The sequence below is a fragment of the Alternaria incomplexa genome, assembly GCF_024043165.1.
Source record: "Alternaria incomplexa strain BMP 0042 chromosome Unknown scaffold_2, whole genome shotgun sequence".
NCBI classification, from domain to species: domain Eukaryota; kingdom Fungi; phylum Ascomycota; class Dothideomycetes; order Pleosporales; family Pleosporaceae; genus Alternaria; species Alternaria incomplexa.
In genome coordinates, this window is record NW_026249851.1 from 212,511 (window position 1) to 239,925 (window position 27,415).

Sequence of the window (27,415 nt, forward strand, 5' to 3'; positions counted from 1 at the left end):
CGGCCCCCGGCCTCCGCCCCATGTTAAAAAGTTTCCGTCACCCACCTCTTTCTTCTTCCAACGTTCCTCGCTTGAAGAATCGCAACGAAGCTTACGCACAGAGCGCCCGCAAGGGTGTCTCGTCTCGCGCTTTGGGAGAAAGTCCCCGGACAACGATCTTTCGCGATCGCACTTTCAGCAACGAACCGCCATAGAAGCCGCGGCTTCCACTACCGACTACGACTCTTTCCGCGTCTCTTTACCCGTTCGCACTCCCTTTTGGTTGGCTTTCTGAGGCCGTGGGTGGAGGGGCTGATACCTGGATGATGACATGAGTCCGTTGGCTTCCTTGCTCACGTGCTGAGGTTCGCTGCAATACTGGGAGGAGGAGGGAGACACCGGGAAGCGCCAGGTATGGAGGGTCTTCTCGTCCAGTTTATGGTTATGCGATTGCCTTCCTGCACTTTGGTCAAACAAGGTGTCACGGATGGTAACTCAATGGGGCTTATTCTTGAGGCGAGGAACGTTCATTCACCCACACACTTTTCGGATCTGAGGGTAGACGCTCTCTGACAACGGTCGGAGTTGATGGGCTACTACGCGCTTGGTCGAACAAGCCAGATTCATCCAGCCATACACGGTTCATATGATGAGACAAATGGAAATAGAGTCAAGCTCTGAGGCTGTGTAATCCCAAAGTGGTATCACGGCCTTTGCTGAATTTTCTACGACGGTATCTGATGAACCTTATGGCTTAGATAGTCATGAATTGAATAAAAATATTATCACATCACTTTTTGCATCTCTTCTCATTCTTGACTCTTCTGTGGTATCATCTGTGAAGCTTTTCATCCTCTTGCTGGTCTTCAAGCCTCGGTGCCAACAACAAACTCCTTGACCTCCTTGTACGCCTTGTCGAGGTCGTCGTTAATCACAATCTTGTCATGCGGCGCCTGTCCACTATGCGCAAACTCCATCTCGACCTTGGCCTGGTTGAGTCTCTTCAAGATAGCCTCCTCCTTATCCGTCGCGCGACTCCTCAACCGCTTCTCCAGAATCTCCATGGACGGCGGCTGCAAGAACAAGAACCTTGGGCGAGGGAACGTAGGGTGGTTTGCGACTTGCTTAACGCCCTACAATCAACACTGTCAGCAAAGATGCGCTTTGTACCAAACAGTGGGCAAAGACTTACCTCCATCTCAATATCCAAAATACAAATCTGGCCCTTCTCGGCAATGTCGTTCACAGCCTTGACACTCGTACCATAGTGGTTCCCACCAAACTGCGCATGCTCCACAAATCCTTTCTTCTCTACCAAATCCAAAAACTCTTCTTTGGTTACGAAGTAGTATTCCTTGCCATCTTGCTCCTCTCCCCTGGGCCCGCGCGTGGTGTGCGATATGCTGAAGCCGAATTTACCAGGGAACTCGTCGAAGAGGCGCTTTAGGATGGTGGATTTGCCTGCGCCAGAGGGCCCGGAGATGACGATGGGTTGGTTGGCGGAGAGGGCGTCTTTGGAGGCGGGGACGGGGTCGGTGGGCGCCATGTTGGAGGGGTGGGTGGTGAAGGTGCGGATATGTGTGTCGTAGCTGGGTTTTGTAGGGAGGGATGGCAACGAGGAGTGAGTCAGGCGTAGATGGGAGGGTAGCTTTAGGCTGCCGCTTCGTGACTCTTTCAACAAGATTCTGGGGAATCGCGAGAGAGTCAATGGCATGCCTAGTTGTGGATGGGGAGCTGTCGGGCGCAGCGGGGTGTGATTGGCGGTCAAGCTAGGGGTCCTCGTTGGTGTTTGGTGGGGCTCAAGTGGGATGGTCGCGTTTTCGTGTTGCCCGTACTGACGACATCGAGCTGGAATTTAGCTCTCAGCTCCAAACTCCGCGCATTTCACGATAGTCGCGCCCAGAACACAGGTTGTCGGAGCTGCAGATAAGTCACCATGGTATGCACCTTCTGTATTACCCCCAACACCAATCTAACACCTCATAGTCGAAACAATACCTCACCCTCCACACGGTCGACTCGGCGCATCCCAAAGCAAGCGACGTCTTCGCCGTAGCACCAACAAGCACACAACTACTCTCCGCCTCAGGCTCAAGTAGCATCAACGTCTACGACACCACACAAGCCGAATTTCCTGTAATACAAACACTCGACAAAGCGCACCCACTCGGCATACACCACCTAGTAACCGCACGGGAAGAGAAGGCACGACGGGCCGCGAGCGCAGGCTTCGAGGGCAAAGTCAAGATATGGAGTCAAGACGAGGAGGGCGTGTGGAGTGAGGATGGGGAGATTGTTGGTGGGTACGCCTCCATGCTTTCTTTGGGATCGCAGGAAGTGGCGTTGTTGAAGGAGGAAGGAGCTGACAGCTTTGACAGACCAGAACAAGCCCGGTGAGATATGGGCCATTGCGCTGAGTGCAGATGGCCAGTACCTAGCCAGCACGAGCATCAACGGCAAGATCAACGTCTGGAGCCTCAACAAAGACGAGGGTATGCCCCGGATACGCGAGTACGAAACAAAAGGTAGCTTCGGTCTATCTGTAGACTTGGTACGTCTCCCTCCCTTCTCCCTTCTCCCACCCCACCCCGTCAACCTCCTACTAACCTACCCACTCACAGTCCCGCAACGGCACATACACAGCCTCCGGCCACGAAAACGGCTCCATCTACGTCTTCAACAACGAAACCGGGCGCCTCGCACACTCCCTCTCCGGTCTCGTCCACCCAGTTCGCGCCGTATCCTTCTCTCCCGCGTCAAAACTACTAGCAGCAGGCGGCGACGCACGTATCATCGCCCTCTACGACGTCACATCAGGGGAGCAAGTCGCAAACTTCACTGGCCACGGCGGGTGGGTGTTGAGTCTGGATTGGAGTGATACGGGCGAGTATCTGTTGAGTGGGTAAGTCATCCTGCATACTCATACCCATACCCATCCCAACAACCGCACACCATACTCCCTACTTTGTTCTGGAGGTTTGGTACTCCGGACATGTTGCTAACATAACTACGTGAACAGATCTCACGATTCCAAAGCAAAGGTCTGGCGCATAGAAACGCGATCCTGTGTAGCCACGCATTCTCACGGCGATAAACCGCTCTGGAGCGCAAAGTGGTTGCCGAAAGCGGCGGGAAAGAGTGAGATGTTTGCGTTGGCTGGGGGGAGTAACTCGATTAGCTTTTACCGTGAGGCTGCTGGTTGAGCGGGAAGGCTCGATATCGACAGGTGGTGAAGAAGAGAGGGGATATGAGTGCTTTGCTGCTAAGCTCTGAGGGGGGGTGAGATGCAGAGAAAGCGTGTGACATGCAAGGGGTGTCGAGGGATACTGGGCAGGATAGCTGGAAGCTGAGTATGGAGATGTGTGTGATGGTATCGTCGAGACTAATGAAGGCAATGACTCTCAAACTCTTTCCTTGGATGCGTTCCTTTTACGCAGAGTCAAATCACATCTGTATCGGTGCATTCCCAATGAAGCCCGAGAAGCAGCAATCCTCAACACAATCATGTCCCTGTAATGGTTGGTATCAATGTATCAGATTCCTCAACTCTTCTCACGACAGAAACGCTCATTTACACTATCCACTCCCAAGAAATGATAATCCCGAAAGACATATCCCCGCTAAAACATAACCGTCTCATCACCCTTTTCATAACGCCAAAACACCCTGGTCTTACCACCAGAATAACGCCCTGTCCACTAACACAGCAGTACGAAAGCAGCCTGTTGATCTCCACTGGTACCTCACGTACTAGCAACACCGCCATTCTCCACCCCGGGCGGCGCATCAACCCTCTGTTTCTTCGCCTCGGGCCCCTCACTCCCCAAGCCCCCATTCCCATTAACACCTACATTGCTAACATCCTGCAACGCGGCTCTTTCTCTCTTCACACCCCCGGGACCACCACCAGCACCAGCAGCAGGATTGCCATTACCAGGCCCCGCACCGTTGAAGGTAGGCGGCTTGTACTGGCCACGATTCGCACTAGGACTCATGGCGTAGTTTGGCCCACCGGGCATGCCAATGCGGCGATCAGCTTGCATGTGTGGGTTTACGACGTTGGGGCGGTTGAAGGAACCGTTTGATGTTACGCCGGGTCGTTGGGGTGGTGGTTGAGGGGCGGGGGGTGCGCCGACGGCGTCGCGTTTGATAGGTTTGCTGGCCCCGTGGTCGACGCCGGGGGTGCGTTTCTCTTTCGGTATGGGCGAGTCGGCGTTGGGGTTGAATGATGGGAGGTTGGTTAGGGAGGCGGAGTCTGAGGCTTGAAGGAGCTCGGCGGCGCGGGAGGTTACGAAGCCTACGGGGGGTCGGTGGTTGGGCGGAGGTGCGTTTTGAGCGGGTGTGGTCGTATCTTGGGCTTGTGGGACTGGTCGTGCTTGGTTCGGTGGTTGTTGTGCTTGGGGTGGGGTTGGTCGGAGAGGTTGGTTGTTAGGAGGGGCTTGTTGGTTCTGGGGCTGCTGTCCTACGGGTCTCGAGGCAGCACCGTTGTCTATTGCTGGTGGGGCCATGCGACCGCCATTCTGCACCGGCCAAGGCTGCTGTTGAACAGGAGTTTGTGGCTGTCTTCCGTTCTGCATGTGAGGGGCAGGCCTACCGGGTGCCTGGTTTGGTTGCTGTTGTTGCACACCAGGTTGGCCACGTCCGGCTTGTGGAGGTCTGCCGTTGGGCTGGCGAGAGGGTCCAGTGTTGCGGACAGGTGAGGTGCGACCAGACGATACACCATTTGGTTTCGCTGGCTGTATAGCACGCGGTGCTGCTGTCTCCGGGGCGGACAATGTCTCTGACAATGAGAGCTCGTCGCCATGGCCCTCTGAGACATCAACTCCATCGAACAAGTTCTCATCCGCATCGTCGTCAAAGTCAGCCCCGAACGACTCGTTGTTCAGGTGATCTGTACGCGTGCGAAGGACCTGGTTGGGTCGAACCGGTGTCTTGTGCGGCTCCTGTTTGACCACAGCTTGCTCCTCAGGTTGGGGTGGCGGTTTGAAATCGTTATGTCGGTAGAGATTGTCCTCCTGGAATTTGATTGGTTTGACCTTCATAACCTGGACCTTCTTGAGATACTCTTTGTCGTATAAGCAGTTGCCCAGGACATTGCCGAACGTGCGTAACGAGCGCTTCAAGCCATCTGTTGCCGCCTCTTTCTTGGCCTTTTCGAATGATGCTGCTTTGCCTTTGCCGTTCTCTATCGAGCCGTAGCCGATGTCCTAACGCGGTATTAGCAAGCGTGAGATGTAAAGAGCGACCTCATTACCTCGTGATATGTGCCATCCTTCAACGTGATCCTCACTACTATCGAGAGACCCAAGCTGACCTTGCCGTTTTGATGCTCGTCGACCTGTCTTTGTCAGTATGTATTTGCCTCTCAGATAGACCAAAACATACGTAATCGATCTGCACCTGCCCCAGCGAGCTCGACCATCCATTGAACCCAAAGACTTCATTCGCAAGCGCTATCGCCTTGTTCCCCTCCAGGTACGCCACCTTACCACCGCCATTACCCGGCCGTTGCGATATGTATTCCGGACCGAGTTGTTTATTCAGCCGACTCTGTAATGTCGCGATTTCCTTTGCTGTGAAGCCGTTTACGACGCGTTCTTCGAAGGGATTCTTGACGTTGCCGCCGTTGTATTGGTCGCCTGGCCTGCATCGTTGTTAGCGGACTTTGTTGATGTCGGGAAACGGTGCGTGAGGAACGCGTAGAAATTCTGTACGTACGCAGGCATTGTTGTTGTTACGATGTGGTGGGCATGGGTCGCCGCTTTGCTGAAGTCGAGGCGTCGTGGCTGAAGATGACGCGCCTTGGGACGGCAGGAACGCGGTCGCGCTAGTCCCGCACTCACGTGCTCTCAAGGCAGCATCGACCAGACCCACCCCGAGTGCAGCACTAGCAAACCTCAACCAGGCTTCAGCCGCCTGAAGTCTGCACATACTCAAGTAAGTGGAGGCCTCCATATACTCAGTATGTGGACATCCACGTGAGAAGGGGCAATAATTAGGTATGCGCGTCACCATGATCCAACCATCGTATACCAAGTATATGCTGGCAAGGCAAAATAATGTAATTTCGGCACCCAATACGCCTGCAATGCTATAATCCTATCCTAGTATATTTGTGAAGCGCCGTTACAAACACCCCAATCTATCACGAAGCTTCCTTTCTCCTACCCCGATCGCTCGAGCTAGCCTCCTCATCATCACTATCAACGCCCAAAGAGAACGTAGAGTCATTGTGCGGCTCTCGCCCCTTCTCCGTGCCCACGCTCGCATAGCCATTGCCCGGCTTCTTTGGCACTTCGTCGAGATCATCGAGCTCCCGTTCGTCGAAGTCGGCAGCTTCAAGATCTTGCCTGCGTTCTTTTCTGCGGAAGTTGTCGAGGCCCATACCGGTGAGAAGAGACTCGCGTCCTTCGTCATTGTCGGTGCCCTTGTAGGTGCTGGTTGTGCGCCTGCTGCGCCACCATAAGAAGCCGCAGAGGCAGGCGACGATGACGACAACGACGAGCGCGACCTGGCCGGAGCGAGCGTAGGCCTTCCACTCTGCCGCCTTGAGCTCCTTGGTCTTGTCTTCTTCGGCTTGTGTCGAGTTGGGGTGGTCGCCAACGCTGGTCAACGGACCCTTCTCGCCATCGATGAGGCTGTCGGCGGGAGCACCACCGATGGCCTCAATGTTTACGCCCATGAAGCGATCGAGCATGTCGCGAGTGCGTCTGGGGTAATCGAAAGGAACCATGTGGCTGGAGTTGTAGAAGACAACATATGTGAGGTTACGCGCCTCCTGCCATGTTCCAGCGGCTTCGCCTTCGAACATCCAGTCCTGCTTTGCGTTCTGCACACCAGGGGATGCTTCGAAACCCTTTCCGCCGTTCCACTTCATGTTACCAATCATGGCCTCTGTGCCAACGTGGTTGCAAATGAAGTCCTTGTCACCAGAGAAAAGGAGAGTTGGAACCTGCTCGATGAGTTCGGGTAGAAACTTGACAGCAGGCTCGCTCTTCCTGGCACGGAAATGGCCAGAAACAGCCCCGTTGCACTCCTGCCAGCCGGTCTTCTTGTCGGGGTTGATGTGGAGCGCCTGAATGACGTCTGGGCGGCGGAGGTAGGGAGTGACCTGCGCGAGATCCGGGGGCCAGTTCATTCCACAAGATGAGTCGTCACGGAGACGGATGTCGTACATGTTAAGACACTGGTTCATGGTGTCGGCTTTCTTGTTCTTGGTCTCTTCCAGAATCCTGACCATGATTTGCTCGCACTCGCTCGTGTCGACGGTGTTCATGCCGCCTTCTTCGAGCTTTTTGACACATATCCTCTGTTGCTCTTCGACGCGTCTTGCCGAGTCTGTATCAGCCCGCATGAGTCCATTCTGGTAGGCAAAGGGTATATAGGCGAGATACTGATCGACTGGTGATATCCATCCGTTTCCAATCATGAGACCCTTGAGCGCCCATGGTGTTTTGGAGAGGTTTTCTTTGTTTCGTTTGAGGATAGCGCGAGCGATGTAGGGAATGTGTTGTCCAGCGTACGATTCACCGGCAATGTAGAACTACCATATGTCAGTATCCCGCGGGTCCACTTAGTCAAGCCACTCACATCGTCATGCTCGTATTCGGGAAATAGCGCAAACCACTTCTCCAAGAATATAATCATGTGGTCGGCCATTTGGTCCAGTTCCGTGAGGTAGCTGTTGGTGTTGACGTAGCTGAAGCCAGTGCCGACGGGCTGGTCCACGAAGAGCAGGTTTGCGAACTCGTCCCATGAACCGTTGTTGTATTCGAGATTGCCGCCTTCGCGCACTCTGTATGGGCCGACTTCCATCATGGCGCCGTCCATCGAGGAGCAGCCCGGCCCGCCGTTCAGCCAAAGTACAGTGCGCTGTTTGTCTGCAATGTGGCGGTTCTCGTAGTGCCAGAAGAAGAGGTTGCCGTTGTTCTCTGCATCGACTTCGATGTGTCTGTTTGATCGGGTTAGTATTGCTCTGTACGCGCGCATGCCTCTCCCAGTCTGCTTACCCTGCGTGCATCTTAAGCAACGGCTTCGGCGCACCGGGCAGGTCGTGTATGAAGTAGTCGGCCTGCGTCTTCTCTTGCGCCATTATGCTCGGTAGCCATGATACCGTCGCCAGGAGGCTACCCAGGAGCGCCGTCCGCCATCGCAGCGGAAAATGTGAGGAGGCCATAGTGAGGCCGCGTTTCGGAGTTGAGGCCGCGGAGGTTGCGGTGCGCAGTCGCTATGTCATGGGAAGTGAAGGGAAATAGGGCACAGCGAGTGCAGACAGAGTAGTGATAGGTGAATGCGCAGCCTGGCACAGTGTAGGGTATAGGCGCTGAGGTGCGAGAAGATCGGACTCCAGAGTACAGCTTAGGTGGCTACTGCGGCGGCGGCTGACGAGTCCGAGTTGGGATCCAGAACAGGGGCCTGTCAATGTAGATCGTGAGACGCAAGACACGCGAGCGATCCACAAGGGGAATGGCAATTTCAACGAATGGTCTTATTCATTCAGCAGTCGAGAACGAGCGAAGAAAGTTAACTGATATCAATATTATAGCGAGATGCCTGTTGAGGTACATCTTTGGGGTACCGTCCAAGCTTCGTCCCACGGCCAATCACACGCCACAGCGCCCATTCCGGCTACTGCCATCTCCGCGTCTCGAGAACGCGCATCGCGCCCCAGCATCTGACACCATGCAGCGTTCACTCATGCTTCACACATGTGTCAGCTCCGTCCTCAGGCCGCAAATCTTCCGAATGCGAACCCCAAATAAAATGTACACGCGTCCCTAGCCGCCGATGTTCGCATGCAGTCGTCAATCTCACATCCCAAGGTTCGCCGGGCTGACAATAACTCTTTGGACTACGTACACTACCATCCCTCTAGCACCAACTCGTTATGCCGTCATTCCGCGCCAACGTGAAAGACGTTCTAGAGCACCACAGCATCCGATTCGGTCCGTCTGGTCGATGCCCCGACAGAGAGCTAGAATCCCGCCTAGTACTACACCGCGGACCCCTTTCTAATCCTCGAAATGCTTTTTTGGAATTCCCGCAAGCGGTACATGTCAATGATCGTTGATGACTGTGTGCCACAGTGGCGCATGCTCATCTTCCGTGCTGTTGGTACGCGAAGATGCGCGCCTGAGATGCAAAGCAGCCCGTGTTCAGAAGAGATCGTTCAGGCTCTTGGCTGAGTCTTTGACGATCAGCTCACGCATTCCCTGTGCATCCGATTAATATCACGTACTGAGGCATGGCGACGGCATACACTTACCTTGGGCATGATAGGTTCCCCGTTGTCGTCCTTGACGTAGCGGAACGGCATTTGCGTGCTCTCGTTCTTGTTAATCTTGAGATCAGGATGGTCGATGTACGGGATCTTGTCGACGGGTACTGCGCCTCGTCAGCAACATGCATCAGCGTCTGAACAGTTTGGCATACCCTTGTCTTGCACGCAAATCCTCGTGACACGTACTGCTGTGTCAGTCGTCATCTGTACTGGTCCCAAGCGACGTCCTTGGTATCCCTTCTTGCGCAGCTCCGAAGTGCGGTCTAGGAATATGTCAGTCAACTGTACACAGTGGAAGAATAGTGACAGTATTACACACCTCTTGGTGGGTCGTCTCCTAATCAAGAATCAGCTCTTCCATCACATTTCTTCTCTGGATCAGTGCGGATGCTTACCAAGTATACCGCCGAACAAGAAAATGTCAAAAGTCTCGCCATCTTCCGGGCTCAAGTCTTTGGCTGCGGCAGGATCAAGCAGGCACACCTTGTCTTTCTTGTCGGCATAGATTTCTTCAATACCTCTTGTCTCGACATTGAGTCCCTTCGCGCCCTGTAGGTTGACTGGTAGCTTCAACGAAGCCGGTACTGAAGACAGCAAGAACTGTGCGCCGGACGCATGTGACTCCGCCGCGATACTCGAATACTCAAGAGATGACCATTCCTCGAGCTCAGGGTCCAGATGTTCCACCACAAAGGTCTTGCCGGTGCCAGCCATTTTCGCGATCTCTGTGATTGGAGGTGGGATGCGCTCCCGGTCTTGTGTGTTTTTTGGCGTGATGGTTTACTGCAGTCGTTAAGCGAATTACTCAACAGGCGGGGCTCTGTAAGATGTGTTCAGGCTTGATGTCGTGTCTTGCTTCCTGTGTTCTGGATCGATGGTGAGAACCTTGAAGCCCTGCAGTAGTATCTCGCTAATCAGAGTAGGTGGTGGTGGGGAGCATGGCTGACCTTCAGGGTTTGATAAAGTCTAGAACTAGCGCATCGAAGCAGCCTATCACGCTCAAGCAACCGTCTATCGTGGGAAGCGGGGAAGCATCCTTTCGTAGTTGCAAGATAAAAAAAGTGCATCGTGATTCAGTCCAAGCAATGTTCCATGTGACGTCGCCGCGCCCAAACTCCAATGGCACAAAATACCGACCCGGTAAGCTCTTTCGAGCTGGGCCCTGGCGATCTTGGTGGATTAAGAGGCCAATGGTGTGCACGCGTGACGTTGTGAAGGTGCCGCGTCTGTTAAGGTCTACGGCAATCCAGCGTGCAGCGTGCATCCGACCAACGCGCGTAAGGGCCGGTTACACTTTTCGCGGAAACGGCTGGTTTGCCTTGGTGTCTTTGTGCGAGTTGCGTCAATTCATTCGTTAAGTCAGCCACGTTTTGGGAATTGTTCACTTCGGCCCACTCGTCGCCTACATATGTGCTGCATCTGCCCCTCCTTGAGTGACAACCTCGAGCGAAGCAATTGAAGAGACGGCAACACCCAAAGTCCATTACATCATCCACACTCTTCTGCACATCCTGCCTCTATCAAACTCACTTGACCTTCTGCAACTCTCAACAGCGCCTTTTTTTTTTTGCTTTGTTGCTCGATTGATCTCGTGCAGCATTCCGAGCAGCTGGAACCTCGGGCGATCCAGGCTTATCGCATAGTCGAGCTGGATAGAGGGGCACTCCTCCCACTCCCACCCAAACATCGTCGCTTCAACAGCACCAGAACCACAAGCCAAGCGAGTCATAACACGTCGACGTTGTTGTGTTGTCAGGCAGCAGCAAAGACACACGCCCGAGCTTTGTCGGCACCCAATCGTCAGCGCTGGAAGCCGGATCAATCACATCTATTCACCCTGTCCCTGTCACATAACGGGTAACGGTACTCGCCCAAAGTGGTCAGCGCGAGCCAACGACAGCAACTTTTAAACAAATTGCGACCCTTGACCCTTTTCTGTGTCGACCGTCCAACAAAGAATCCACTCGATTGACACTCTGCGCCTTTCGCGAGCAGCTGCCCCTCTGACGAACGTCACTTGCGATCCGCAACACCACAATCACCACCACCGCAACCATGAACCCGCACCAGCAGAACAAGGTCGATGTCAGCGTACGTCATAGCCGCACAGAAGCCATGCGCGCCCTCTAGGAATATGTCTAGCTAACAGTGATTTAGAAAATGTCGGAGCAGGAGGCCAAGCTCTTCCGTCTCTATGGCAAGCTGCCCAACAAGAAGGACTTGCTCCAGAACAAGTTGAAGGTACGAGACCCTGCGAAACATTCAGAGCCCTGCTAACCATGGCCGCAGGAGCGCAAGTACTTCGACAGCGGCGACTACGCCCTCTCCAAGGCCGGCAAAGCTGGTGACGTCGGCGTCACCCAAGTCGGCCGCGAGCACCCCAACCCCGAAAAGATCCCACACATCGCCCCGCCCACGCCCACCGGCCAGAACGGCAACGGCAATGGCAACGGCCACAGAGACAGCGCCACCGCCAACAGTCAGGGCGAGTTGGCAGGCAGCCCCGTCAAGGAACACACCTTCCTGCACCGCGAGACGAGCCTGAACCGCGAGACCTCCGCGTCAGACTTTGAGAACAACGAGAACGTCGAGGAGGGCGGCGCAGTCAAGGCATAGACGGCATACACCCGTTTGTCGCTAGCACTTTTGCGCGCTTCCCCTTTGCTTTCCTTTTGCTGCACTCATTTGGCGCAACCTTGGATGACGGGTGCCCAAAATGTATACATACGCACCCACCCTTTTTCGAACGGCCTGACCCCGGTTCTCATCGTCATTTACGGAGTCGGATGTGGCGTTCCCGGATGAAGCGAGCTTTTCCCATCACATGGCCGGCCGAGCCTTTTTTGTATCGGCGCCCACAAACGCCTGTCGGCAAACAATTGTTTCCTTTGCATATGAAGCTGGGGAGCACAGGCATGTTCTTCACTTCTTTGTGTAGTATGTTTGATAGGGGATGAGTGGGTTTTGCAGAGACCGGAGCATGTTCCGGGTGCTCTTGCAAGGTTGCCAGACTCGGATCTTTCACGGCCGCGAGCGTGTATGCTTGTTTGAGTAGAAGATTATCGTAGCAATATGATTACTGGAAAACTCAGTTTTGGCTGTTTAATTGCATGGTGATGACTTCCAAGGTTGCGCATGTCTTGAAAGTGGATGCGCTAGTGGATATTAGAGCACGTGACTCGCCGATGCCTGCCCCATCAAGATATCTCAGCATGCGCACCTACAACGAAAGCTTCTCAGCATCTCACAAGCTTCTTCTTCAAAGCTTCTACGTACTGTTTCTACTTAAACCTTCTTACTTCCACAATTAATCACAAGCCGCTGCCCCACAGCAGCCGCATCCCTCAGCAACACTACTACTACAAGGCCGCGCCTATCCTGGCCCGAATTGAGGGAAATTCCTGAGCATGCTAAACAAAACCACAAACACGGCACTACATACTGCCCACACCTCTTCAAGCACCTCACCAACACCATGTCTCTTCTTCAACCTGCCTGCCGAACTACGCAACTTCATCTACACCTTCTCATATAACTCGCTCACAATCGAAGCCTCACTCAAAAACAGCCTTCGCATCACATCCTTCTTCGCGATCCCCAAGACAATCGTGCACAAAAACAACGCGATATCACAACCCCGAAAAAAGGGTCTGCCGATCTGGTTGATGACGTGCACACAAATTTTGAAAGAAGGCATGAACGTACTGTCAAGAGAGTACGCATTCACCTCATACCACCCCGGCCTCGGCCTCGTCCGGAGAACAGATCTCAGGGATCTAGCCGCGGATGACGTGTTGAACAGGCTCGTCTTTGCGGCTGTCAAGACAGTAGTGTTCAACATGAGGGCGTTAAGCTATATCACAGCAGCGCACCCGGACGAGCTAGCACAAGATTCTGATACCGAAGTCACGACTGAATTAGGGCTTGCGCGGTGGCATGTAGACCCTACACTGGGCAGACAGATGGCTATATCGGGAGCGCGCAGGGGGCAACAGCAGAGGACGGTGGTGGTTAAACTTGGGCCTTTTGATGAGGAGATGTTGAACGTCCTGCACCAGCCTGGTGCAGCTGTTAAAAAGCTGCGCATGTACTGGACTTACAACGTTTTTGGCGTGTTGCCGGGTGATGAAGTGATTCTTAGGATGAGGCGTTGGAACGCTGGGTGGGCAGATTGGAACGTGTGCGGATTAGAGTGGATAGTAGGGTGGATGAGTTGATGGCGAAAGAGATAGTGGCGGGATTGGGGGAGCGGGCGGCGAAGAGACTCGTTGCTAGAGGAGGCGGGGAGCGTGATGGAGACGGAGAGACGGTGGAGGATGGATCAAGCGTGAGATGGACGGAAGAAGTGAGGAATCGTCGCGATAGACCGTTTGGTCATGGCCGCATCAAGAGGTATGTTACGGTTGAAAGATCAACTGGATGAGGGAGATTGTTCACGAGTTATACATACTTCGGGAGAAGCTTCTCGTGCCGGCCACCAATGCCCCCAACTACACATCTTACGCGGTCAAGCCGAGATCTCAAATCTTCCGCTCGATCACCAACGTCGACTCCCAATCGCTGAGGTGGATAGGACTAACTGCCGGTCTCACCTCCTTCCTAGACCAACGCACGCCTACGTCCTCTCCTGCAGTGATACCCACGAGTCGCCGTGAGCATTTCCTAGCAGTCTTCATCATGTTTTGCGCAAAGAGCCACTCCGCTCCTCCATACCTAACATGGACGCAAACCTTACGGAACCGTCCACTCCACCTCTCATCAAAACTATCCATCATCTCTTTTTCGCCTTCCAGCCACTCCCCACCGATCAACGAAGTTCTACACCACATACGATCCCAGTATAAGTCCAAACACGCGTTCTCTCCGAGTCCACGATGAATACAGTCGAGAAGCTCGGCGTCATCCTCTTTCGCTTTCCCGAGAAAACGTGCAATTTCGCCTCGTGTGTACTTGGGACGAACAGTATTGTGCAGTCTCAACCGCACAGTACGACCAGGTTGGAACACAACGCGATCAATGTTGGCGCTGCCACCGTAGGTCAGACTGTAGAAAGACCGTTCCGGCTTTCCGTATAACAAATCTGGATCTTCCCACACAGGCACCGGGTCATCGAACACGAACGTACGCCATCGGCGGAACACATCCATTGCTTCGGCGTGGATCTGTTTGTTGGCTAGCAACCATTTGGGTAGACCAGTGATTGCATATCCGGGATAGTAGCGGGAAGGAGTCTCGAAGTCGCGCACTGAAGCCTGGACGCTCGTCTCTTTGCTGGTGGTGAATGCGCGGGGGGAAGCGCCGAATACGTAAGCGTATATCTGTTGTCGAAGCTCGGCTGGAAGGTCGAGAAGGAGGTTATGCGATGAGATGAGGGCTGATTTAGCCGGCGCGGTGGACTTGGATGTTTCGAGGTGGTCGAGGTTTGAGGTGTCCTCGATGCTGGCGCGGTTTGTACATGTGGAGCTCATTGTGGCTTCCGAGTTGGCAATGAGTTGATTTGAGGAAGTCAGGGGAATTTGTAAGATGAGCGGTGTTCTCGACTTTTTGATCGGGTCACGAAGAGGGTAGCCCAGGCAGCATTCGTCACGCCTTCCTTCATTACCAGACAAGGACCGTGCCCGTGATCACGAGAATATCTAGCGCTGGAACTCGGATGCTTTCGCATATATAATCCGTTATCTATGGATCTTCTGACCTACGCAGGACGGACAATCAACGATCGACGCTCGCCCATCACCCAACTCGACCTCATAGCTCACTTATAGCTCGGCCTGGTTGCTACAACTGGTCGTCACCACTCGAATCTACTACCCAAATATCATTCAGACGACGATATGGCTCCTACCAAGAAGGCGCCGTCCAAGAAACGCGCTTTGTCGCCGGCAAAAGGCACTCGCTTCTCGAAGCGTCTGATGACCAAAGCCCGAAAGGCTCGGCCTACTGTCTCGGAGATTCCGTCTCAAGAAGCAAGCGCCCTCTTGAATCTCCCACGCGAAATTCGAAACCAGATCTACTTGGAGTTACTTGATGGTCTGAATCTCACATTCCGCGTGGATACGCTCATCATTGTTGCAACACAGGACACCGAAGGTTACCTAGGCGTTCGGCGCTTGAAACCAACCAAGCGAGGCCTCCCACTATGGTCGCTGTCCAGTCAGCAGATTTGTTACGAGCTCCTAGACATAATCGCCCGCACCTACGCCTTCCAACCCTTTGGTCAACCAACATCACCCGAAAATGAGTTGCCTGGACTACCGAACTCGCTTATCTTCACTCCTGGTGGCGTAAGAACTGTCAAGCTGGTTCCCGGATATCACGCTCCGGAATTTTGGATTGAGAACAACGATATATTTTGTGATTTGACTGCTCGTTTCCTCGAGCTGATGGACAACCTACTTCTAGAGGATGCGCGTTTGGAGCTGATTTGGTACCACGTCGAGACCGAGTACTATTATAGGAACTACCAATCTCACAACCTCGCCCGTCGGTGGGAAGAAGACTGGCGGGAGAGATTTCATAAAGTCAAGATTACTGTCGTGGTTAGGTCAGATCCTGAGAAGGGTGGCACGCCATTGTCGGTTATGGACGATGCGGAGAAGTGTGCAATGAGGCTTGTCGGTATGGGTGGGGCTTCGTCTTGGGACGATCTGGGTCGTGTCGATGCTTGGAAGCCCTGGACGCCTTTTCAGCCGGACTCGGTGTGGGTGCGACATGTGACGACCGTTGCGCGGAAGGTGGAAGCAAACGCATCGCGGAAGAGCACATAACTGTGTATCGTACCTAGATCAGATACAAAGGAGTCACTGAGGCTGTATCGATAGTCGACAGACGTCGACTGCAGTTCCAGGCAATACAGTCGTCCATATTAACGCCTCGGTCTCCAACGGGGATATGACGCTAGCCACAACCAGTTAGCTCTATACCGATACGACGGCTACTTAAACTTCGATCCCACTTGTGAAGCCATGTTTTCTTCTCTCTACAACAATCCCCCATCGCGGCGTACGCTCCAGAGGTCGTCTCACACCTTCCTGTCAGGTTCTCGCCAGATAGCAATACCTCTCAACATGCATCTGCGCAACGCAAAACGCTACTCACCCGACGACGGACCCTACGTCCCCCGTAAGCGCCGTCAACGCAGCACAAAAGAGGATCTTGAACGATCAAGACTCATCACCACTCAGAATGGGCAGTCACCACTCTTCACTCGCCTGCCCCGCGAATTGCGCGACATGATCTGGGAGCACGCCTTCGGTTCCGATGAAACTACCTTTCATTACCGTAACCTCGCCATCGATGCCAAAAACCGAAAGTACCCCTCGAGCTATCTCGATGACCACTACGTGGGCCTTCCAGAGTGGCTACTTTCGTGCAAAACGATTCTTGGGGAAGCGCTTGAACTCTTCTACAGGACGCAGACATATGTCCCAACCACACAATATGGAAGAACAAAACGAAGAGTAAGCCTAACACCAAAAGTTCGCCGCAGAGTTTTCAGTGCGAAATCATGTTATCGTGCACCACCAAACCCGGTGGACCGCAGCGAGTATAAAAACACACTTCTCTTCAACAACAGCATCAAGAACGTCGAAATGACATGGAAAGTCACGTTGAATTGGCAAGGGGCTACAGGCGCCGCGAAAGATCTGTGGTTTGCGCCGGACGAGGTCGACACCATATTTGTGCAATACCTGCAGCGACTCCGACCAGATCTCAAAGACGTTAAATTCGTCTGTGAAGTGGCCTTCTTCTGCCAGGTGTGCAGTTATGTGCGTACGGAAGCGGACCCACACAACAAGAAGAGAAGGGAAAAGCGAAGAAAGAGCCTAGATGGCAAGATAGAAGGACTTCGTGGGTGTTGCAGAGGCCTGACTGTTGAACTTCAGAGTAACGTGTGCGAGCACTGCGAATTGGACAGTTCGGATCAACTTTTCGAGGAGAAGGCGACGGTGGAAGTGTGGGCGAAGGGTATCGTTGGTAGTGATGCGGAGGTGCACGAATGCGATGATACGAGAGACACGTCCTACTATGAAAAGCGAACAGTCTTGAGGACTATCAGGGTCTCCACGCAGAGATCATGAATGCGCGGCAGTGCAGCGTCTAGACTCGGGAGCCGATTACAGCGAAGAAAGCCAGGCTATCTACTACCAATGCTAAATATCAGCAAACCCATCATCAAACCCGTCCCGCCATCCCCCCTTTACTCCCCTCATCCGCCCCATCCCCCACCCCCTGCTGTTCAGGCGCCCACTCGCTATCCTCCACACTCTTAACCAACTCATGAACATCAAGCCTCAAATCCACAATTTCCCTCCCATTAACAAGATCATTCTCATCCGCCCTCTTCCTTGCCTCCTCCTCGTTCCCCGCAATCCCCGCCTTAACATGCCGATGCACCAACCTCTTCCTCGCAACATCAAAGTCCACATCCACGAACCAAAGTTCATCCATGAGCTTCGCAGCTTCATTCCAAGGCGCCTTGTTCAACGAACAGTAGTTACCCTCGAAAATAACGATGCGGACGGATGGCGAGATGGCGATGTCGTTTTCAACGGGGTCTTTGAGCGCGTGGTCGAAACTGGGGGCGTAGAGTGTGGAGCTCTCTGGACATATGGGGTCTCGCAGTTTCTTCACTAGGCTGTAGAAGGAGTCGCCGTCGAATGTGAATGCCGCGCCTCGTCTCGCGTGGGCGCTGTCTGGATCGGGCATTGCGTCGAGTTGTTGGCGCGAGAGGTGGAAGCCGTCCATTGGTATGAAGGCTGAGAGTGGGTTGCTATTGGCGGTACCAGGGGATTGCTGGGCATGTTTCTCGTTGAGTTTGGTTGAGACGATGGCTGCTAGTGTTGTTTTGCCTGGTCGTGGTCAGCGGGTTAGAGGGTTGAGGTTCGTGCGTGTACGGTACCGGACCCTGGGATACCGGATACGGCGATTAGCAAGCGCTTTGATGCAGGGACATCTTGATATTGGTCTGCGGTCTCGTCAACACGTGTCTCTTATTTCCAACTCGTAATTGTCACATACCCCAGACCTTGTTTGCTAGGCGCTCTACTTGTTCTTCCATGTTGCTGTAATCTTGAAATGGCTCCAAATTCGTTCTGTGTCAGAAATCGCGTAAAAGTCTTTATATCTTGCTATCCTGGAGTCGATCGGGATCGCCAGCGTCCAAGGCGGGATGGCTGGCTTTTAGTTCGCTCATCCGCATTTGCAGATTGTGGGGGCTCGGCGGCGTGAGTGGACCGCTGACGTCGCGCGGGAGGTTGGCGGGTTGGAACTGCCAGTATCCTTATTATCCTTTTAGCCCTGTATCATGTTTTGGCGTCAAGAGTAGGTGTTATTCTGTGTAATGTGTACTACCCAGGTATGCTTCGGAATGCCTCCTGGAAAGGTTGAAGTTTCTGTGGCATGACAGGTAACGAAGAAGATGCATTCGTAGTAACATGCGGATGACCAGTCGCTGTAACTGACCCGAACCCCATCGCAGGCGAATACAGCTGTAGATCTTTCGAACGATGAGTAAAGCGAATTGTGATTCTTATCGCGTGCGACTGATTGAAGATGGAAGTAGAGTTCTTTTGGCCATGGCGTAGCGCGTCATCCAATCACAACGCAGCAGGAACCAAGGCCGCTCTGTCTGGGCAAATATGTCCGATATAGCCGGCGCATTGCTGTCGCTGTCAGCTAAGAGCTAAGTCAACGTAGCAGAGATATGCCCCGAAGCCTCGCGCCACCGCAGTCGTCCCGAAGAGCTTGAGAGCAATTGGTCAACGCGTCGTGAAACGCGTCGCACCCGTTCGACGTCATCATGCTCCCGCCAGCTCTCCTCGCGCTCCTCTTCACGCTCCTCCCACACGCGTCCGCCGCTGACCACAAGGTGCCGACTAGCAACGAGTCGCTACTATGGGGCCCTTATCGTCCCAATCTGTATCTGGGTCTGCGCGCCCGCATGCCCAAAAGTCTCATTGCGGGCGTCATGTGGGGGAAGCTGGAAGATGTAGAGACGAGTAAGTAGACACTTTGAGGATATGCGTACAGCGCTAACTAGTTCTATAGCACTCCGACATGACGTGAACCAGAGCGACGGCATGGCCAAGTACGGTTGGATCTCATACGATACACGAGAAGGCGGCCGACAAATGATAGAAGACGTCGGAAACAAAATAAACCTTATAACCGAGTTCATAAAGCACTCTGAAGGCCAGAGCCAGGGGAATTGGGGGTTGCGCATCAAGGGCATGCCCAGGCCTGATGCACCCAAAGACCTCAAGACTACCGTGGTCTTCTACATTGGCATGGAGGCCATGGAAGCCTGTGCCGACTGCAAGCTCGAGGCGCGTCAACAGTTTGAGGCCGATGAGAAGACGGTTCAGGCTGTGAATATGAATATTGCGCATCCGAAGTTGGGTAATGCGGGTATTCATATCCCTGTGCCCATCAATGCAGATGAGAAACGGGAAATAGCGTATATCAAGACGCTGAACGTTACGGAAGATAGGCTGTGGCAGGGCAAATGTAAGTACAATGAATGCCATGATATCTTCAATCCCATCTACCTGTGCTTCGAACCTCCCCATCGTGTCATGAACAACCAGCTGATGAGCATGTGCAAGAAGCCACCTTCTTGGAGTCGCTGAAAGACCAAACGAAAGACCGCACCGAGCCAGGACCAAATGATATCGTACTGCGCGACGCTCCGGGCAACGGCAATTTACAGTTAGTGCAGATGGTGTGCCATGGGGAGTTCGAGGTCAGCACCACGATCATATGTTTAAACTGCGACTAACCTCAAGCAGTTCGACATCCTCTACTCGAGTGATACTGCGAAACGAGCCATGACCTGTGAGTACTCACCTCCGCCATTCTATACGAAGAAGCGCGTCCATGAACCAGATATGCTAATGCCTTCCAGCCGCCGGTCTTACCACCAGTCTAGAGGAAACCCTCGCATCCTTCGCCAAGAACTTCGACACAGTGTTCACCCCGAAAACGCCCTTCACCACCGTCATGCACCGCGCCTTCTCTCGGAATACTTTCTCCAATCTGCTAGGTGGACTAGGCTACTTTACCGGCACTGCCAAGGTCGACACGTCGAAGAAGGCCATATACGCTGAGACCACTGCAAACTTCTGGCAGAAGTCAGTCGACGCAAAGAAGCATACAACACCGGAGACGAAAGGCCCGTATGAGCTCCTCACTCATACGCCATCTCGTGCAGCCTTTCCAAGGGGCTTCCTATGGGATGAGGGCTTTCATCTTCTCCTTGTCGTCGAGTGGGATGCTGATCTCGCTCTCGAGGTGATACGCGACTGGCTCTTAAACCTCATGGATGATGATGGCTGGATAGCAAGAGAGCAGATCCTAGGCGCGGAAGCCGAGGGTGCAACGCCTGCTGAGTTCGTCACCCAATTTCCACACATTGCGAACCCGCCAACGATGTTTCTGGTCATCTCAAAGTTCATCGATATGCTGAAAGGGACGACAAAATATCATGGTCACGACTCCCTGTATCTCGCCAAAGCAGAGACTGGGAAAGCTTTGGTGACGAAGATGTATCCGTACCTCAAGAAGCACTACGACTGGTTCCGGAAGTCGCAATCTGGAGATGTGGAGGCCCATTCCATTCCATCGGCCAACTTGAATGAAGGCTACAGGTGGCGTGGTCGAACACCAGGAACGAACTTCGCCAGTGGCTTAGACGACTATCCTCGAGCAGAGCCTCCTGACATCACTGAGCTGCACCTAGATGTCCTATGTTGGGTCGGTGTAATGGCACGAACACTAGAACGCATTGCGTTCTTCACCGAAAACGCCCACGACGCGCTCACATACCAAAACCACATCCGCGGCGTCAAAACCAACATCGACACCATACACTGGTCCAAAGAACCAAACACCTACTGCGACGCCGTAGTCCGCAACGACCTACACACCCACGCCTGCCACAAAGGCTACATCTCCATCTTCCCTCTCCTCACCGGCTTCACCGACGCCTCACACCCACATCTCCCCGCAATGCTAACCCTCCTCCGCGACCCCAACCACCTCTGGACCGACTTCGGCGTCCGCAGTCTAAGCCCCGAAGACGACGCCTACGGCAAAGACGACAACTACTGGCGCTCGCCCATCTGGATAAATATAAACTACCTCCTCCTCACCAACCTCCTCGACCTCGCCCAAATCCCCGGCCCCTCACAACAACGCTGCCGCGAAATCTACATCGAACTCCGCAGCAACATCGTGCACACCGTGTTCAATTCGTACCTCCAAACAGGCTATATCTGGGAGCAATACGACCCTGTCAAAGGCGCTGGACAGCGTACCCAGCACTTCACGGGCTGGTCGGCGTTGGTGGTCAAGATCATGGCTATGCCTGATTTGGAGAAGGATGATGGTGTCACGGAGAAGGTGAAGGGGTATTACGAGGAGGCGAAGAAACAGGCGGGGATGAATCAGAGGACGGGGGCGGGGAGTGTGGTGTTTGCGGTGGTGTTTATGGGGTTTGTGTATGTGACTAGGAGGAGGTTTGCAGGGACTTTGAGGGGGTTGCGGAGGGGGAAGTGAGGGTTGTTATGGAAGAGGAAATGTTATTACGCTTTCTGTGGACAGTGATGGTGGTAGAGGGAAGTCAATGGAATCTGCTTCCCATGGTATACCTATGCATTGCTAGATCTCCCGTGCTTTCAAGGAGACCAGCGATGAGAACTACGCGGTGTATGTAGGTTGTTCAGTTCGGAGCCAGGGCTTCAATTCTTCCATGGTAGGAATATCTGGTGAGAGACATCACATAAAAGATGCGGCCGGATGCGCGTATGTCTGAAATGGTATTAAGTGGAAAAGACTGAGACTATTAGAAGGAGCTCAAATTCGCTATGTTGATGATGTTGGCTATTGCAAGGCCGCAGTACCAATCCCCAACGTTATTCAGTGCTTCTATGCGACACATTTAGTCGAATCTTCGCGCCTCGCATATGGCCCTAAAGTACTTTTCCGGAGGAATACCATGCTTCCAAGAGCTGCCATACTCTTCATGCTCGTAATACACGTTGTACCCGTCATGCTCGTCATCTTCGTCATGCTCATCGTCTTCGTCATCCGTATAGTACACCTCACCTCCGTCATTGTCGTTCTTCATTAAGAAGCGCGTGCTCCCGCCAACCAATTCCCTCGCCCATGCCTCAATCGACTGACATAAGTCAGCAAAATATTGTCTCTTGTGCTCAAGCTTAGGTTCAGCCCAAGCTCGTGCGTTGTTCAAAAGCTTTTCATTCTCGTGAAGACCGTGAGGGACTTTAATTTCCACTGTCATGCTCTTGCACTGTCCGCGAAGCTGTTTGAACCGATCACGTACATCGGAGTTCCGCACAGGGACCTTGTTGTGCCACTTTGGTACCTCGCTTGGATTCATGCGAGGTCCTTCCGGATTATTAGAGAATACCTCACAGCGTACGTCCAATTCCGGAGGATTCCATAAAGCGAGACACTTTAGAAACGTATCGTTGTATCCGGGATGCCAGGAGCTCGGTGATGGAAATGAATCTCCGACCACTTCGAGTGGCTCGTTGAGTTTTACGTGACGTATATTTTGGTTGAGTACCAGGGGGTTCGTTCGGGTGGGCGAAAGTTTCCATTGAGCGTACGGCGGAAGACCGATATGCTCAAAGCACTGCATTCGGTGGAAGACTTCGAGTGCTTCAGACAGAATCATCTTGCTAGATAGCATCCAGGTCGGAAGACCATCTTCCAACAAACAGTGCACACGACTCGGTGCGTAGGTTGGCAGCATTATGATCTTCGTCTCGCCGAAACTCAATATGCGCATCATGTCGGCACCCAGGGCATACTCATAGATCTGGTCGCGTAATTCGCGTGGTAGACGGGCGAGCGGAGAGGGGTTGCCGGAATACTGCTTGTTACATGCCGTAGCCGATAGACTCTGGAGCGGGTTGGATATGCCGTTGTGAGACTTGTCATTGCGGAAAAGCATGGAGAAAGCCGGCCTTCTTGGCTATGTACGAATATCAAGCATTCAGCGGCGAAACGCATCCTTGGGTATGGAGATCGACAGACGGTTCGGAAACATACGAGTACACACCGTCCGGTATGGTGGTATGATGTCTTCGCTAGAGTGCCCAGTTGATCAGGCCCAACAATGCTTGCATCTATGCAGCGGGCGGCAGCCGTAATATCGAAGATCAGAATGAAGTAGTTCATGTAGCAATTTGAATGGATACTCTGTCTCCACTATCCTTCGATCCACCTTCTCTGTTTCTTGTTTTCTGTTCCAGAGACCGCAACACCTACCCTCACACAGGACCCTTTGCGTTTCTGGAGTATAGTCAGCGTGAATAAGTATCTGCTACTTCCCGGACAGGTGTTTTGAGGAAGACCTCGTACTATCTGCACACGATCTAGCGGTGTTAATACTGACTTCTTATCAGAAAGCTGCATGTTTTGTTTGTGACTCATACGGCTGGCATGATGTCATTCTTCACTAATCTCTAGCCAAGGTGGCAACGCATATGGAAAAGGAGAAGTAGAGATAACATCCACTCAACGAGTGTAGTCATAGTAAAATATCAACTCTAAAGTACGCTTTCGCTCGCTGCCGATCCCGCCCGGCATCCATCTACTACCTACTTGCAAGCACCCTTATACCCATCCGCTTGAGCAGCAGCGAGATAACGGCACACATTGTACGTATCAGTCTCCTTGTAGTAAACCACCGCCAGCGCACCACCATTACCAGCGGGCCACTTACTTCCCTGGCCCCACTGCGGGATTGAGACCTAGAACGCAGAAACGAGACTAGTCAGCAACCATTTCACCAAGCCAAGCTACATGATCATATTACTCACCCATTTGTACGTATCATCCGAGTTCGAAGGGCAGAGCTTCCTGTCATCAGGCGCAGTGAAGGAGCGCGATGCTTCGGGGATTTCTTGCGTGGTTGCCCAGTTCTTGACGACGATGTCTTGCAGTTGGGTTGCTGTCATGGGGATGTAGGTGCCGTCGTATTGTTGGCAGGCGATGTCGGAGAAGCCGTTGAACTTTGCGGCTATGGTCGACGCGGCGAAGAACGTGGCGGGGAGGAGGTACTGGAGCTGCATCTTGGGGTATTTGACGGGTTGTAGAATGAGGTTTGAAGTGGTGATGCGCGGCTGTGGATCTGGCGTGGTGGAGAAGGAAAAAGAGGATATGAAGATCTTTATGTATTCGTCATTGTACCTGCGTATTGTAGGGCCGAGATATTTGATATTTGCTCATGCGCTGCATTGCTAAGAGATGCGCATACGTCAGATGCACTGTGCTATGCTACGCTGCGTTGGAAACGCGGTCAATCATTTTACGAGGTAAGCCTAGATGCGAGAAACACCGAATACGCAGATATCGCATCAATCATCGTAAGATTTGGCACATGCGACAGCTCAAACAACCACTCAATTAGCGCACGAGGTAGCGACACGGAGAAACTTATCGCGGTGATGCGCTGGACTTGGCTGACAGAGGGCTGGCAGAAGAGCAGATTGTGTTGCGTATTCACATGATACCCAGCCGGAGGTTTGGCGTCGGACCGAAAATATAGTGTTGTTCATTCACTGTGCTTCATAAACAAGCGTAGTACGTCGCAAAGGAGATGCTCAGACCGCTAGAAAGGTGGCTGAGCCGGCTAATCAAGCGTGGCTGGAAAGACAGGAATGCGCCGAACTGAGGCCGGTCGCACACTAGGCGATCACACCAATCCTGTCAACATCCGGCGCGTACGCACTTCCAACACCAGAGATGGTAATGGTGTTGGTACCTGTGGTGCTGAAGCCCGACAGCTCGACGCCGTAGTTCTTGTGTACGTCTTTGTCCCAATTGTATCCGCTCAGAGGGAAGCTGACGGTCTTTGCTGCACCTCCGTTCACGCTAACCGATGCGACGCGCTCGTTACTACCTCCCATGTAGTCGACCTGGCCGTTGATGTAGTCAAAGTACACTGTTTGTGTGGCTTTGGATGTGCGGATGTTGGAGAGCGTTACGCGACCGTTCGACGAACCGCCCAGGTTACCGACTTTGTTGGAAGAGGTGCAGCCGGAGCAGGACTGGGTGGATGCGCCCGAGGAAAGGGAGCCAGTCGATGCGGAAACGTACTTGTAAGTGGGCTTGGCGGCTGTTGAGCGGCGGATGTTGGACAGGCGGATGGCGAGCGATCCGTGCGCTTTGACTTGCTTGGAGAGGGAAGCCTCGCTAACAGTCTTACCCGTCCAGAGATCTTTAATCGATGCCGATGCGATGTCGAGTTCGGAGAGCTGTAGGCTCAGCGTACGCGCAGTGTTACTGAGGTCTACGACCAAGACTGCCATGTCTCCATTGGCGAGGTCGCCAGCCCAAAGGTCACGGTCCCCGCTCCAACGCTGACGGAGAGTGACCGGCTTGACAGCGGAGTCTTGGTTGATCGCAATCAGGTCTTTGTTTTGCAGAACAGCGACGAGTTCGTTTGACAGAGCTGCTACATCGGTCGAGACCATAAGCGCCGACTTCAGCATAGCCCACGCGGCAAAGTGCGTAGCTTGCTCGTCGAATGTCATGCCAGAGTTGCCGACCATGAGCAGATCAGCATCGGCGATGTGCCCCGGGGCGACTAGACCTGATTTGGCGATGTGCACAGCTTGGTTGTAGATGCGGAACATGGAGGCCCAACCTGAAGTAATGTCGTCTGAAAGTCGGAAGGAAGTCGAGATGGGCTTCGTCCACTGAGCAGGTCCCTGGAGACCAGTAGAGGTTGTGAAAGGAACGCCCCATTGACATATCAACATGCCCGGGATACCGACGCGTTGGAGCTCTTTCCACATAACGCCAAAGCGGGTGACGAAATCAGTTCTGGCGTTCTTAGGAGCGTTCTGGCTAGCTGCGGGTCCGTCGGCATAGCAGTTGTCATCTGAAAGGCTGTCAGCTTAGTGGTTGGGATATACGATCACTTCTCAGACATACACTTGACGTATTCAGTGTTCAGCGTCTTGAAGAAATCCGCGTCCGCAGCTTCATGACCTAATGAGCCCAAGACAGGGCTCGGCGCCTCTGGGTCGCACATTCTCACACCTGCATCCGAGTACATTGTCCATTTCATGCCCTTTGACCTTGCAAGATCGCTCAAAGGCTTCAACCCACCCGGAAAGGCTTTCAGATCCACCTTCAGTGCGCCGCTAGTAGCGTTCCGTTGTCCATCTCTTGAAGCCCATCCGCAATCGATCTGGAAGAACTTGTAGCCAGCGTCGACGAACCCGCGACTCGCAAGCGAGTTGATGGTCGTGGTGATCTTCTGGGTGTTGGGGCTACATGACATCTGGTTGTAGGAGTTCCAACCCATGACAGGCGTCAGTTGAAACGACTGCGAGGCGACATGGGTCGCTCCAGCGAGGGTCAGAAGAACAGAGTTGGTTAAGATCATGGTGTATATTTCCTGGTCGATGTGCTTCCTACCCGTCTATACGAACGTCCCATCTCTTTATACTTTCGCATTTTGAGTTCATCATCAATACGAAGAAGCCGCGAGCGACCTTTTACCGGTGGAAGGAATGAATTCGTGCGTATACCTCTCGTATGCCGGAAGTACTCCTCGAAATGGAAGACCTTGCGCTCGACATGTTTGGATATGATGCGCAGATCAGGGGACTATGATGCGCGACTTCAAGTTTAGTCTATTTCTTCCGTGGAATATATTGGAGGAGAGGAGTACTGCGGGGAGTTCCCGAGGCTACCTCCCTCATTCGGCACTCGCGTGGTTGAATGCCCGGGAAGAGCTTGGTCATGATATACCGGCTGTATTCTCAACTCTGTTTCAGAGGCTCGTACAAGAATGTTAAGGTTTTTGTAGATTTCGTGTTGTGGCGTTGAACCTCAGTATCGATTTTCCCCACACTCGGCACACCTTCCTCGCTACCCCGCGCTCGCTTCACCTTCCGTGCTCATCAGCCGACGCAGCTTTCCGCCTTCCCTGAATTAGTATTCCGCGATGCATCATCTCCCTACTTGCAACCTCAACATCGCTGCATTCGCCTGTCTACCCTTGCGCTATGATCACTCATTGCCTCCTCGCTCGGCTAAAACGCCGCTATCACCAGTAACAGAGCTCCAGTGTGGACCGAGTGGGCCCTCGGCCTATGGGGTATCGGGTAT

The 27,415-nt window shown here is 53.2% G+C and overlaps 11 protein-coding genes across 11 annotated transcripts; 5 read left to right on the forward strand and 6 right to left on the reverse strand.

The window, feature by feature from the left end:
- Positions 1-845: 845 nt before the first annotated feature.
- Positions 846-1,525, reverse strand: J4E90_001539 (uncharacterized protein; the record flags this gene model as incomplete). The annotated part of the gene is made up of 2 exons (XM_051431126.1): positions 846-1,112; positions 1,172-1,525. The coding sequence occupies 2 exons, from the start codon at positions 1,523-1,525 to the stop codon at positions 846-848; spliced, it is 621 nt and encodes a 206-aa protein (XP_051294260.1).
- Positions 1,526-1,915: 390 nt separating this feature from the next.
- Positions 1,916-3,182, forward strand: J4E90_001540 (uncharacterized protein; the record flags this gene model as incomplete). The annotated part of the gene is made up of 5 exons (XM_051431127.1): positions 1,916-1,918; positions 1,966-2,278; positions 2,358-2,530; positions 2,601-2,881; positions 2,999-3,182. 5 exons carry the CDS (start codon positions 1,916-1,918, stop codon positions 3,180-3,182), a joined length of 954 nt encoding a protein of 317 aa, XP_051294261.1.
- Positions 3,183-3,722: 540 nt separating this feature from the next.
- Positions 3,723-8,155, reverse strand: J4E90_001541 (uncharacterized protein; the record flags this gene model as incomplete). Its single annotated transcript, XM_051431128.1, has 6 exons — positions 3,723-5,186; positions 5,234-5,317; positions 5,365-5,618; positions 6,148-7,522; positions 7,570-7,930; positions 7,989-8,155. 6 exons carry the CDS (start codon positions 8,153-8,155, stop codon positions 3,723-3,725), a joined length of 3,705 nt encoding a protein of 1,234 aa, XP_051294262.1.
- Positions 8,156-9,134: 979 nt separating this feature from the next.
- Positions 9,135-9,973, reverse strand: J4E90_001542 (uncharacterized protein; the record flags this gene model as incomplete). The annotated part of the gene is made up of 5 exons (XM_051431129.1): positions 9,135-9,191; positions 9,245-9,363; positions 9,412-9,522; positions 9,579-9,596; positions 9,655-9,973. The coding sequence occupies 5 exons, from the start codon at positions 9,971-9,973 to the stop codon at positions 9,135-9,137; spliced, it is 624 nt and encodes a 207-aa protein (XP_051294263.1).
- A 1,341-nt stretch (positions 9,974-11,314) lies between these two features.
- Positions 11,315-11,875, forward strand: J4E90_001543 (uncharacterized protein; the record flags this gene model as incomplete). The annotated part of the gene is made up of 3 exons (XM_051431130.1): positions 11,315-11,350; positions 11,417-11,500; positions 11,549-11,875. 3 exons carry the CDS (start codon positions 11,315-11,317, stop codon positions 11,873-11,875), a joined length of 447 nt encoding a protein of 148 aa, XP_051294264.1.
- A 3,218-nt stretch (positions 11,876-15,093) lies between these two features.
- Positions 15,094-16,026, forward strand: J4E90_001544 (uncharacterized protein; the record flags this gene model as incomplete). Its single annotated transcript, XM_051431131.1, has 1 exon — positions 15,094-16,026. One exon carries the CDS (start codon positions 15,094-15,096, stop codon positions 16,024-16,026), a length of 933 nt encoding a protein of 310 aa, XP_051294265.1.
- A 300-nt stretch (positions 16,027-16,326) lies between these two features.
- J4E90_001545 (uncharacterized protein) lies at positions 16,327-17,340 on the forward strand (the record flags this gene model as incomplete). The annotated part of the gene is made up of 1 exon (XM_051431132.1): positions 16,327-17,340. One exon carries the CDS (start codon positions 16,327-16,329, stop codon positions 17,338-17,340), a length of 1,014 nt encoding a protein of 337 aa, XP_051294266.1.
- A 94-nt stretch (positions 17,341-17,434) lies between these two features.
- J4E90_001546 (uncharacterized protein) lies at positions 17,435-18,320 on the reverse strand (the record flags this gene model as incomplete). Its single annotated transcript, XM_051431133.1, has 3 exons — positions 17,435-18,111; positions 18,162-18,227; positions 18,281-18,320. 3 exons carry the CDS (start codon positions 18,318-18,320, stop codon positions 17,435-17,437), a joined length of 783 nt encoding a protein of 260 aa, XP_051294267.1.
- A 741-nt stretch (positions 18,321-19,061) lies between these two features.
- J4E90_001547 (uncharacterized protein) lies at positions 19,062-21,817 on the forward strand (the record flags this gene model as incomplete). The annotated part of the gene is made up of 5 exons (XM_051431134.1): positions 19,062-19,260; positions 19,310-19,768; positions 19,870-20,003; positions 20,050-20,095; positions 20,166-21,817. 5 exons carry the CDS (start codon positions 19,062-19,064, stop codon positions 21,815-21,817), a joined length of 2,490 nt encoding a protein of 829 aa, XP_051294268.1.
- A 2,072-nt stretch (positions 21,818-23,889) lies between these two features.
- Positions 23,890-24,363, reverse strand: J4E90_001548 (uncharacterized protein; the record flags this gene model as incomplete). Its single annotated transcript, XM_051431135.1, has 2 exons — positions 23,890-24,042; positions 24,112-24,363. The coding sequence occupies 2 exons, from the start codon at positions 24,361-24,363 to the stop codon at positions 23,890-23,892; spliced, it is 405 nt and encodes a 134-aa protein (XP_051294269.1).
- Positions 24,364-24,978: 615 nt separating this feature from the next.
- Positions 24,979-26,687, reverse strand: J4E90_001549 (uncharacterized protein; the record flags this gene model as incomplete). Its single annotated transcript, XM_051431136.1, has 2 exons — positions 24,979-26,177; positions 26,231-26,687. 2 exons carry the CDS (start codon positions 26,685-26,687, stop codon positions 24,979-24,981), a joined length of 1,656 nt encoding a protein of 551 aa, XP_051294270.1.
- Positions 26,688-27,415: the final 728 nt, after the last annotated feature.